This window comes from Drosophila erecta, unplaced genomic scaffold, assembly GCF_003286155.1.
Source record: "Drosophila erecta strain 14021-0224.00,06,07 unplaced genomic scaffold, DereRS2 tig00000021-arrow-pilon, whole genome shotgun sequence".
In the NCBI taxonomy this organism is placed as follows: Eukaryota; Metazoa; Arthropoda; class Insecta; order Diptera; family Drosophilidae; genus Drosophila; species Drosophila erecta.
Genome location: NW_020825198.1, coordinates 19,096,922 through 19,108,977, shown reverse-complemented (window position 1 = coordinate 19,108,977; position 12,056 = coordinate 19,096,922). Strand labels below are relative to the sequence as shown.

General features: G+C 45.3%; 2 protein-coding genes across 3 annotated transcripts in view; both read left to right on the top strand.

The window, feature by feature from the left end:
• LOC6545356 (protein naked cuticle) overlaps nucleotides 1–9,256 on the top strand; it is a 41,512-nt gene extending 32,256 nt beyond the window's left edge. Inside the window, exons 2-5 of one of the 2 annotated variants that reach the window (XM_001973260.3) lie at nucleotides 2,085–2,545; nucleotides 4,673–5,509; nucleotides 6,048–6,424; nucleotides 7,018–9,256. In XM_001973260.3, the coding sequence (XP_001973296.1) occupies nucleotides 2,085–2,545; nucleotides 4,673–5,509; nucleotides 6,048–6,424; nucleotides 7,018–8,077 (2,735 nt within the window). In that variant the 3' untranslated portion in view covers nucleotides 8,078–9,256. The remainder of the gene's footprint in view (nucleotides 1–2,084; nucleotides 2,546–4,672; nucleotides 5,510–6,047; nucleotides 6,425–7,017) is intronic. The other variant, XM_015157514.2, reaches the window with a different exon arrangement.
• A 359-nt stretch (nucleotides 9,257–9,615) lies between these two features.
• LOC6545355 (SET domain-containing protein SmydA-8) lies at nucleotides 9,616–11,920 on the top strand. Its single transcript, XM_001973259.3, has 3 exons — nucleotides 9,616–10,971; nucleotides 11,209–11,470; nucleotides 11,527–11,920. Exons 1-3 carry the CDS (start codon nucleotides 9,952–9,954, stop codon nucleotides 11,835–11,837), a joined length of 1,593 nt encoding a protein of 530 aa, XP_001973295.1. The 5' UTR covers nucleotides 9,616–9,951; the 3' UTR covers nucleotides 11,838–11,920.
• The last annotated feature ends 136 nt before the right edge of the window (nucleotides 11,921–12,056 follow it).

Genomic DNA, 12,056 nt, shown 5'->3' with positions numbered 1-12,056 from the left:
ACTTTTGCGAACTTATGTCGAGCAGAGCTGGCGCTAAGGAAAGTGAAAAATCCACTTCAAGCAGATCATCTAAGGATAAAAAACAATCTTTTGGAATCCTAATTGCACAGCCATTTAGTGTGTTAATACATGATGATGCCTGGAATTTGTATATTGGATTTTTACGGCCTGTTTCTTAACAATTGCCCAGAATCCCTGGCAGACGGCCTACAATTTAAGATTGTCGAGTGGTAACTGGGTCAACTCCTGTGGACCCTTCATCGCTTTCCCGCCTACACTGCAGTGTAAGCAACTCCAGCACTTGGCAGGACTCAACGACTAGCTCATTTCCCAGGCACTTTGGCTAATTGTCTTCAATTGTCGCCACCTCAGCAACTCTTTTCTCAATCCCCTACCCGCTGGGAAATAACAACAAAGGCTGAGGGAAGGCGACCAACCAACAAAGTATACAAAATGTAGACTTGGGACTGCTGTGCTTGCATAATGTTCATGCAATTAAAAGCCATGTCCTGGTCTCTACTCAAATGGGCGGGGTCCTTGGCAAGGACGCGGCTCGCACAAATGAAAAGCGTAATGAAAAATGAGAAATGGAAAATGGAAAAACGCGCGTAGAAAGCGGACTAAACCGCAAATTTGGGTCAGCAGGCGAGAAGTGGAATTCGCCTCGTCCCCTCCGCTTTTTAAGCGCGCTAATTAATTAAAATGAGCCAGATACAATGGAGCCAAGAATGGATAGTGCGGCAGAGGAACTTAGAGTGAAGTTACTGGACTGAATTACTGCAGAGAAAGGCGTTGAATGGAGCTAGTGGGAAATGGATTTATGTGTCAAGTGGGGTTATGCTTGATCGTGGTGGTCCGGAAAATGCAATTTACTTGAATAAATAGTGTGAGGGGATGTAAGCAATAAAAGTTTGTAAAGGGGTCAGTTGGAAGGCAATGTACTCGTATATTTGAAAGTAATAAATGGCGTATCTCTTTTAAATGTCATCCTAAAGTGAATTTAATTCACTTAATATACCCAATATTTAATGAGGTTAGCGCATTGTTTGTGCTTATATTTTTTCAATTAATAATGGAGTGATTTATGCCGCAATGAACAGCGAAATGAAATAGAAAGCTATTCAAAAAGCTATTCATCGCTGCATTAAAAGTTAATTAAAATCACTCCTCTCAATGCATTGTAAGTAATTAAAGCACTGCAAATTATTTAAATTACACTTTCCGCCCTCGTAACCTCGTACCATTCCTGAACATCTAACAATCGGTGCAGTTGGACCCGCTTCGCTTTGGTGCGGTTCACGCGTCGTATGAGTAATGTGTAATGAATGGGCCAAAAGCGACCGCAGACCGTAGAATGCTCATCTGCCGGCTCAGCTTTCAGCTTTTAGCGCTCGGGTGGCTACCAGCACCCAGATAATGCTGCAGCCATTTCAATTAAAAATGAAAGAAACACAACCGAAACCAGCTAAAAAAAGCCGAAAAGAAAGAAAACTTTGAGTGCCGCCGCCGCCGCCGCCGCCGCCGCCGACGACGTCATTAATTAGGAATGCTCTCCGAGCTGCCGCCTTTCAAGTTTCTCGAGGGGATTCAAAGAGATCGGCATTGGCCGCCTGGTCGCCATCGCTTTGTGTTGGCGTTGAGGCATAAACTTTTGTGCTGTTGTAATGCGCTTTGTGCAAATTGCAAATAAATTGCAAGACGCCGGCGAAAGGCGCACACAGAAAGAAATTTTACAGATTTTATTACTATACAAATGGATGATGCTTTGTTGCTTTAAAATTCTTTGAAAACACAGGACTTATTATCATTTGAGAAAGTATTTTATGTGATTTTTGATTTGCTTTGACATTTTGGGCCTAAATATAAGTCTTAAACCAATATTTATTTATCTTAATTGGACAAATTGGAGCTACTTACTTTAATGTGCAAAACATGGTGCACAGTGCACACAGAAAAGCCGACAAAAGCCAAGGGGATTAGATGTCCAAAGGGAGCAGACTGAGACTGGGCGCTGTTTTTATGCCGCCAATTTCATGCCACTTTGCATTTTAATTAAAAGCATCCCACCCCTCTTCCCGTTGCAGTCCAGGAATGCACCACAGACTCCGAGGAGCTGATGTACCACCAGGTGCGGGCCTCCTCCTCCTGCAGCGCACCGCCCGACTTGCTGCTGGTCAGCGAACGTGACAATAATATCCAACTGCGATCGCCGGTGGTGAACATAATCACCACGCCGCCGGGCAATGCGTCCGGTGGGGGAAGTAAGCAGCAGTCCCAACACCAGACGAGCCACCACTCCTCGGGCAGGAGTCATCCTGGACAGCCGGGACATCCGCAGGATGTGAGCAGCGGCGGCAGCCACAGCAAGCATCTGCGCATCAGCAGCACTTCCAACGGCAAGCACGGCAAATACTCAAATATGCAGCAGCACCTGCCGCAGGATGAGGATGTGGTGGATGCGGCAGCCACGATGCAGCAGCAGCACTCCGGCCACGCCCACTCGCGCCACCTGCACCACCACAAGGAGGAGCGCATCCGACTGGAGGTGAGTCAGCAATACCACTGCTCCCAGCGAGCAGATACTTTATGAATTATCCCATGGACACAATCAAATTCCATCTTCCGAGCCCATAAACACTGCGCTTAATAGTCCATTCTGATTTCAATTTCAATTTCAATTTCCTCGTTCATTCATTAATTAGTGAATTTATGGGGTGGATTTGTCTTGTTTTCAACGTTTCATAACACAAATGTTTATGGAGCCATTAATTGGCGCCCACTTTCAGAGGGTTGTACGCCATTACGTAGACATTTGCATTTACGCAAGTTGATAATAATTAGAGTTCGCATTACTTCAAGGCGACCTAAATTAAATTTATCAGGCATTTTGAGCAGATTCAATCTCGATAGACAATTTAGTTTCAGATAACTACCCTTTGAGTACTTTCATTTTAATGTAGTGCTAACGAATTCAATGAAATTGCAAATGCCATAAATAAGGCTTTATTAATACTATCAGCTAAATTAAAAATTTTCCTTTTGATAGTTTTACTAGAGTATTCTCGCAGCTCGAATGCCTGCACATTTTAATTAGCCAAACAATTGCTTTGCTTATAAATACACTATGATAAATTAAATGATGTTTGCTTTTCCATTTGCGGGATTGTTCTGACCCCCGGCCAGGTGTTTGGTGTTGGGCCAAGTTTAATCAACTCGCCGGGTGTTATTACCACGATTGCCGGCCATAATTCATGGCCCACAGGGCACATCGCGCATCGCACATCGCACATCGGACATAAACTCAACATTTCAATGTGCTTTTAATTAAAATTTCAATGGCTGTTCGCTCACCGCAATGGCCTCAGATTCGGCTTCAGCTTCATTTGTTGTTCCAGCAGCCACCCACGGAAATGCAGTAAAATCGAGAAAAACAGGGAAAAAATATTTCATTAACACAAGGGCGCCGCCAGTTTTCCATTACCACCCACTGCGGATGGTCGTTTTCTGTTTCGGACGCCGCTGCTGCTGCCACTTGTGCCAGTTTCGCCAAAAAATATCAAAACATTAAAATTCAATAAAACCCATTAAAAGCAAAACAACAAACACGAAAAGCACTCAGGGGCAATTAAAAATCTACAAGCCGTGCAGCAGCAAAGGAAATTATATTTATTTATTTGCGACTCTGAAGGGGCAGCCAAGTGGGGAGTGGAAGTTCTGGCTGCTGGCTGCTGGCTGTGGATGCTGGGATCTGGGATGCTGGGATCTGCCACTTTATCAGAGAAAATGGGTATTGTTTTGTGCCCCCTGTGAGGATGACGATGCTGCTCCTTCTGCAGCGGCAAATTAAATATTTAGTCAAATTATGGCCACAATTTTCGACTGGTTTTAGTGGTCCTGAACAGCTGGCTATTGTTGTTTCCAGTGGTAGAAGTTCAGCTTCATTTTCGGCTCCCCTTTGCAATGTGGCACCGGCAGCCCCAACATGTTGCATCTGCAAAAAGTGTTGCCTACTTTCGGGTCGGGCTGTAAATTTGCAGTGCGATTTTTATGCTCGAAAGTTTATTAGCAGCGTTTTTTGTTTATTTTTAGTTAGTTTGCCTTTGCGTCGGGCTTATGGAGCTGCTAAAAATTTGTGGTAAAAAAGTTTTAGCCCATTTGCGGGTAGAGGAATTTAAGTCTTTGAGTTTGTAGAACATTTTTAATGGAATGCTATTTATGTGCCTGAGGTGTTAGACAGCAGATTAAAATTGCCGGCATGGTAATTTATTAGCAATAACACACTATAGGTGTATAGTTTGTTATAATGGCAGTTTGAGTTGTTCGGGTAAATTAAACAGTAATTCAAATTGTTTATCTTTAAGTATCAACAAGCTAATAATTCGCCTATGCGTCATTTCTTTAAGTAATTTACATTTTCAACTACAATGTGAAAACTAAACAAATGAGATAATTGAGTATCAGTTGTAATCTGCTTATGTGAGCTTAAAGGTGTTCTGCTGGATAGAAAAATATATTTGAATCTTTAATCAAGGCCATGTAAGAGCGACTCTTGTACACCCTTGGGAAAATGCCATTACCATAGAACCTTGATTTGCACGCTCTTGATTTAAATCAAATTCAGCCTGAGACAATCAATCACTCATCCCGCAAATGTATTTGTATTCCAAAACAGGAATTCACCTGCGATGTGTCCGTGGAGGGCGGCAAGTCATCGCAGCCGCTGCAGTTCTCATTCACGTTCTACGACCTGGACGGGCACCATGGCAAGATAACAAAGGACGACATCGTGGGCATTGTGTACACCATATACGAGTCCATTGGCAAGTCAGTGGTGGTGCCCCACTGCGGCAGCAAGACAATCAACGTGCGCCTCACCGTCAGTCCCGAGGGCAAATCGAAATCGCAGCCGGTGGTGCCCGTTCCGGTGGCAGCCGGATTCAGCAGCAGCCACGCCAGCAAATTGAAGAAGTTGCCCACGGGTCTGGCGGCCATGTCGAAACCCCTCGCTGGAGCAGGAGTGGGATCCGGCGGGGCGACGGCGCTAACGACATCCGCCGGCAACCGCCGCCAGCATCGCTATCGACCACGCAAACTGATTAAGTCCGATGACGAGGACGATGACAGCAACAGCGAAAAGGAGAAGGACGCCCACACCCACACCCATACCCATACCCACACCCCCGCCGCCGCCGACCAGCCCAGCGGAAGTGGAACAAAGGCGACTGGAAAGAGCCATCACCACCAGGCGCAGTCCGCCAGGTACCACCAGAAGAACAATTCCCGGGCGGAGCAGTGCTGCACGGAACAGAATACGCCCGACAATGGCCACAATACCTACGAGAATATGCTGAATCTCAAGTGCTGCAAGCCGGAGGTGGACCAGGTGGACTGCCCCTCGCACCGCCAGCACCACCAGAGCCACCAGAACCACCAGATGCGCCAGCAGGACATCTACATGAAGCAGGCCACCCAGCGGGTCAAGATGTTGCGAAGGGCGCGCAAACAAAAGGTAGGCACAAGGTAACAAACGAAATCGTGGCAAAAACAAATCAATTGCTCATTCCCTCTAAAACTGCTGCCAGCCTAACTCAAGCGAAATTATGCATGAATACTTTGACTAAAAAATGTTTGTTGTACTCGAATGAAAATTGCTCTTTTAATAAATGATGATGATAAGTATAGTTCTGCACCACAAGTTACATGCGCTGTTACAATTTATGTAGCAAATGGCAAACTGTTCATGGTGCTGATTGAATATTAAATATTTATATAAAATTTTCCAAAAAGATGCTTCCGAGTCATTGGAAACTAAGCACATTTATTAGAAAAAAAGGAAAACGTTAGGTATCTTGTGTAATCCCAGCTTGCCTGGCAGCAGATGCAAAACTGAAACCCTCCCCTTAAAATGTCGTCTTTTGTTTTTGTTGCTTTTGTTGCTTGCCAAATGCGTTGAACGTACATTATGTTTGCCTTATTATAATTTAATTTCATTTAATTTCCTTTTATTTTTGGTTAACTCATCGCCATCCATCAAACACCAACCACAGTACCAGGACCACTGCCTCGAAACGCGACAGCGCAGTCTCTCAGTGGGCAACGATTCCGCCTGGCAGAATCGCCATCTGCAGCCGCAGCAGCCGCCGGTGGCTCACCCTCACCCTCAGCCCCAGCCGCTGAACCACAAGAGCGCGTCGGGGTCACCACCGCTGGGGGTGGGCGGTGGTGGCGACATGATGCTCGATGGGGTGCAGCTGCGCCAGCCACGCCCCCAGTCCCTCACCCCTCAGCAGCATCAGCAGCAGCAGCAGCATCAGCAGCAGCGCAAATCGGCCGAGTGCTGGAAATCGGCGCTGAATCGCAACGATTTAATTAGCATCATCAGGGAGAGCATGGAGAAGAACCGCCTGTGTTTTCAGCTGAATGGGTAAGCCAATCCGAGATGAATCCACCCCCAGTCCACAATGATGAGGATAGAAAGTCAACAGTGCTAATGGCAGAGGTTTGACATTTTCCAAAAGCATTTGCACACGGCAAATCATCTAGTTTGAAAATGCGTCGATAGATGACATTTTGAACTAATATTGGATGACAAACTTTAAGCTCATGAACTGAATGTACTTTAAAAAGGCTTTGGATAACAAACTCAATGCTTCTGATCTGCCTAAGTAAAATGTATTTTTATACTATTAAAAGATCTGACAAATGTTTTCAACTTAATGCAGCATCAGGTTAAAATATTTTGTTAGCTTGAGACTTGATGACTAATTGATCATATATTTATATACTATTTATTTGCCATGAAATGAGCTGCATGGAAATGAAATCTCAGTCAAATGTATACAACATTTCTAGAGTGGCAGTTGTTTTCCACTTTCAAATCTTTATAATTCATTTGCTTTCCTTATGGTTTTCTACTTTTTGGCGACTCCTAACTTCCTTACCATTCCCAACTAAACAAATTAAAAAGAAATCCTTCAACGACGACTAATTGGAGGCCTCTCTCTTTCAATTTTCCAGAAAACCCCAAGCCAATGTGAGTCCCATACGGCAACCGGCAGCACAACAACAACCACAACAACAGCAACGCCAACGCTGCAATACGGGCTCGAAAATACCCACGTTAATTACCAACCACAGTCCGGTCGCCCAGCAGTCGCCGCTCAGCTGCAGTCCACCCACGGCGGACCCCACCACCCCCAGCATTCCAGCAGCTCCGCCAGCCATCGAGGTCAGCGCTCAGCAGCACCACCCCACTCAACCCAGCCATCCCAGCCACCACAACCACCACGAGCATCCCCAACCGCACATACCTATCTACCACCAGCAGTTGGCCATTAATCCGGCCGTCCTGGCCGCCCAGCAGACGCACAACACGGCCCACAACAAGCTGAATCTGTGTGGCTACGACTCCTTCCTGCACGCCACTATCTGTGGGGGCGGAGCGGCCGCCCACTCGCCCCCGGCCACGCCCAGTAATGTGGCGACCGTGCAGCCGATACCCAAGAAGAGCCAGAAGAACATGCTGCAAGGATACCAGCGGTTGGAGCAGCAGCCGCAGCAGCAGCGTAGCAGCAAGGACTACAAGAACTATGGCAACCTCATCTATGCCAAGCTGAGTGAACAGCTGCAGCAGAAGGATCGGGAGCAGAGGCGACAGCGGCACAAGCAGCAGCAACACCAGATGCTGCAGGATCAGCCCAAGGATGCGATTCGGTCGGAGCAGCGACCTCCGACTTCGAGCTCCAGTTCCGCTGGCTCCAAGATCTACGGCGATGCCGTCGAGTGCGCCCATCTGCTGGCCAGCGAGGAGGAGGACCTGCCCCCCAGTCCGCAGCTCACCAGTACGCCCAGCAAAGTGGTCAGCACGGATACCCTCATCGATCTGAACGACGATGTGGGCGAGGCGGTGGCCGAGGCAGTTACGGAGGGAGGCAAGCAGTCGCTGGAGGCCGAGGAGCCTGGCCAGCAGGTGGACGTGGAACTGGACACCAGTGCCTCCAGCTCCATGATCCACCGCTATGTGCACGAGCACATCCACCACCACTACCACCACTTCAAGGAGCAGCAGGATGTCTAGGCCAATCGGGGAACCACACTATAACTATTTGAATGTTGCTTATGTTCAGTCTATTGATTAATGTAGCGCGAATTGTAATTTAAAATAAGCATTCATCAACTAAAACAGAAAATATTAAAAAACGATATTAGGGACAAGAACAGTGGGGTTGGATGAGTGAGTTTGGAAGGGTTAACCGGACACAAATTGATAAAGATTGCTGACAAAAATCAAATTATAGGAATACTAGATACTAAATAAGATAACTGATTATTATTTTTTGATTTGCTCTTAAATTTTGTAAAACCAATATGTAAATTAGGATAAATATTACAAACAACAAAGTGAATTTAAGATAGGTTCCTGAATAGGTAAAGGGTTAACCAATTTCAAGCTCTCTTCTCCAATTACTCCTAAGGAAAATCTTTAGAACCAAATTTGAACTCATTGAAGATTTAGCCCACTGTGAGATCCATTGACCCCAGCATATACATACATATAGCCTCTATAGCTTACGCAGAAATCGAAAGAAAACAAAAATAATGCGCCTTTTGCCTTAGCAACAATCGAATCGCCGCTTCGCTATGCTACATGTTGCAGAAACACATATCACTATCAGAAACAACATGTTGCCAAGAGCATTTTGTGTTGCTGAGCGTGTACGTGTAAACTAATGGGAGAAAAACTATTGTTTAGTGCAAATTATTAAATCAAATTGTTGTCTATGATATAAAGTTTTATGCGCCGCTTTTTACGTGTTTAGACAGAGAGCAACAGAGGATTGTGGTGCACCTATGGCCGCCAGTTTAAGTTAACAATCGATATGGATCATGTATATTTATGTTATCTAAGCCAATTAATTTAAATACTATTCTTAGTTTCTAACACTAACCCCAAACAAGACAAGCAACAATGCAACTAAGTACTAAACCACAATGACCACCAACACAAATCGTAGTTCAATTATTATTTTAAAAATTGTTTTAACTTCATCATCTGTCAACCAATCGAGTTACCAATCCAATCAAACAAAACAAGCACAAAAACAAAATGCATTTAACTTTTATTTACATAAAAAAGACTGATTTCCAATTAAACAATATATTAATTAATTGCATATGAATAAAGGTATATATAAATATATATAGACAATTTATGAGAAATACTAAATAAATTATTGAATTGCTAAAATGAAACCTATTCAACGTGTTTTCGTCACAAAGTAAAAGTAAAGATGGTAGGTATGTGAGAGAACTGATATTCACCATAATTCGGGATTGTATTTGATTACTCTAGATCTGAAACTCCGTTTAATCAGTTTTAATTTACCACCGAACTGCAATTTATATCAGGTTTGGGACACTTCGAAAAATATTTTGCCGAAAATATATGGGCGTTTAGATTTAGAACAGTATAAACACTTCGAAAGTATCGTCTGTAGATTCACTTTTCCTCTTCAATCTGAAGTCAATCGAAAAAGCTGCCAGCGGATTAGTTGGCCAATAAAAAGCTGGTGCCTGATGCAGGCACTCTCTCGCTGTGGAACTCGATAAATATTAGGCATGAATAAATATTGCCGGCTGCCAACAAATTGGACATTGTCTTGCTGTTCCGACAACGCGGCACAGAGGTCTAATTTTAAATAGTCGTGCGCCATGTGACAGAGAGAGATCCAAATCCGCTCGAGCGTTTATTTTTTGGCAGCAGACGGAGACACAAAGGAAAATGTGCTCGCCATCAGATCGCGAGTAGAACCCGAAGACGGAGCACTGAAAATTGTTTGGTTGCCTCCTCAGTGAAATTTCAGCCGCGGGGCATTACGCAAACACAGATTAGTTGGAGATACATAGGAGATCACTCGAAGATCTTCTGACTGCTGGAGGAGGTTGCTCACGATGGCCTCCACTTCGCTGACATCCTGCGCCCTGTGCCAGGCCAAGGCATCCCAGTTGTGCGCCGCCTGCCGGAACGTGGTCTATTGCAGTCGGGAGCACCAGAAGGAACATTGGAAGAAAGGTCACAGAGCGGAATGCAAGTGCTTCGAAATAGCCACCAATGAAGTTCTGGGCAGGCATCTAACAGCCACCAGGGATATTAAAATCGGAGAGCAAATCTTGAAGGAATCTCCGCTGGTTTTGGGGCCAAAAGTCGCCTCGGCTCCACTGTGCTTGGGGTGCCACAGAAATCTTTTGGCTCCCGAGAATCCCCGAGGCAACTACCACAAATGCAGCTCCTGCAGTTGGCCTCTGTGCGGGAAGGAGTGTGAGGACTCTGTCCACCACAAAGCTGAGTGCCAGCTAATGTCGGGTAGCAATTTCCAGTCCAAAATAAACTATGTTCCTGGAGAGGAAGAGCGAAAGGAGTCGGCCTACTGTGTGATCATGCTGCTGCGTTGCATGCAACTCAAAGCCAAAGATCCCGAGGCCTTCCTCAGGCTTGACACCCTCGAGGATCACCTAAAGGAGCGCCTGGAGACTCCCCTATACCAAGTGTTACGTGCCAATCTCATCACCTTTATAAAGACTGTATTGGGCATGAAGGATTGGCTTGAGATGGATATCCTGCGCATCGCAGCCATACTGGACACAAACACCTTTGAGGTTAGACAACCCAGGGAAAGGAGAAAAATCCGAGCTCTCTATCCGGGAGCAGCCATGATCTCGCACGACTGTGTTCCCAATATGAGGCATCGTTTCGATGACGACATGAACATTGTCTTCCTCGCCAAGAGGAGGATAGCCAAGGGAGAGATTTTGAGCATTTCCTACACCCAGCCCCTGAGGAGCACTATTCAAAGAAGAGTTCACCTCAGGCAGGCCAAGTGCTTCGACTGCTCCTGCGCCAGGTGCCAGGACCCCGAGGAGCTGGGCAGCTTTGCAGGAGCTCAAACGTGTCTCAAGTGCAAGGCAGGAAAGGTAAGATCTGATCCAGTATCTGAATCAGTATTTGTACACCAATAAGAACGGGATTTCGGAAATTCCGACTGTTGTTTTCGTCAGCAAGTCCCTTTGGAAATTGGTAGCCATTAAGTCCGTCCGTCTGTCTGTCCATCTGCTTGTCCGTATGATCGTCGAGTTCTCGGAAATGCTCCCTTACACCTGTTACATACTTACTCTATTCTTTTTATTTAACAACTGCTTCCTCTCCTTTAGATTATATCACTGAATCCCCTGCTGAACTCTGCGCCCTGGAAGTGTCAGCTGTGCAGTTACAAGAGATCGGCGAAGGAAGTGGTCACTTCAGATGCCGAGCTGCAGCAGGAATTGGAGTCATTGGACAAAACGACTCCCGTTGCTCTGGAGGAATTCATTTATCGCCATCGTGCTGATCTTCACGAGACTAATACCCACATTTTGCAAGCCAAATACGCGCTCACTCAACTATACGGAAGTGCTCCGGGATTCGCCATGGAGGGTAATAAATTGATTCAATAATGTGTATACCTTTTTACAAGAAACTCAATGTTTTAGAACTTTCCGAAGAATCGCTGAACAGAAAAGTGCAACTATGTGAGGAGCTCCTTACTCTGGCCGACATTTTCGATGGTGGATGGAGTATTTTTCGGGGCAATCTCCTCATAGACATGGAGGAAGCTTTAGTAACTCAGGCCCTCCGCTCGAAAGAGCCAGTGGAGTGCGAGGAAAAGCTGAGAAACGCAGCGGAAATGCTTAGAGAAATTCGAAACATAATGAAGCACGAGCCGGAAATGCAACAATTGTTGTTGGAACGCCAAGTAATTTTGAATTCTGCGCTTGAGCGCTTTGAACCACTTGAGAATTAAGCAAAAGGAACGCTCGATTATCATATACTCGCTAGTTGGAGAACTAATAAATTTTAAATTAAAGCTGCCGAAATGTGCAAACCAAAACTAAAATGGTCGAATGGGTTGTAGTGATCAGCTCGCAGATTATCAAAAACATATTTATTTGAAAACTTACTAAATACTTTCCAGGTTTTATTTCCAATCTATTGAAAGTTGGATGGATTTCATAAGCTTCCG

Bases quoted from the DNA above. Each gene is read 5' to 3' on its own strand.
- LOC6545355 (XM_001973259.3), top strand. From the start codon at position 9,952: ATGGCCTCCACTTCGCTGACATCCTGCGCCCTGTGCCAGGCCAAGGCA. The intron at 10,972-11,208 runs GTAAGATCTGAT...CCTCTCCTTTAG, and splicing joins TCAAGTGCAAGGCAGGAAAG to ATTATATCACTGAATCCCCT. The intron at 11,471-11,526 runs GTAATAAATTGA...TCAATGTTTTAG, and splicing joins TCCGGGATTCGCCATGGAGG to AACTTTCCGAAGAATCGCTG.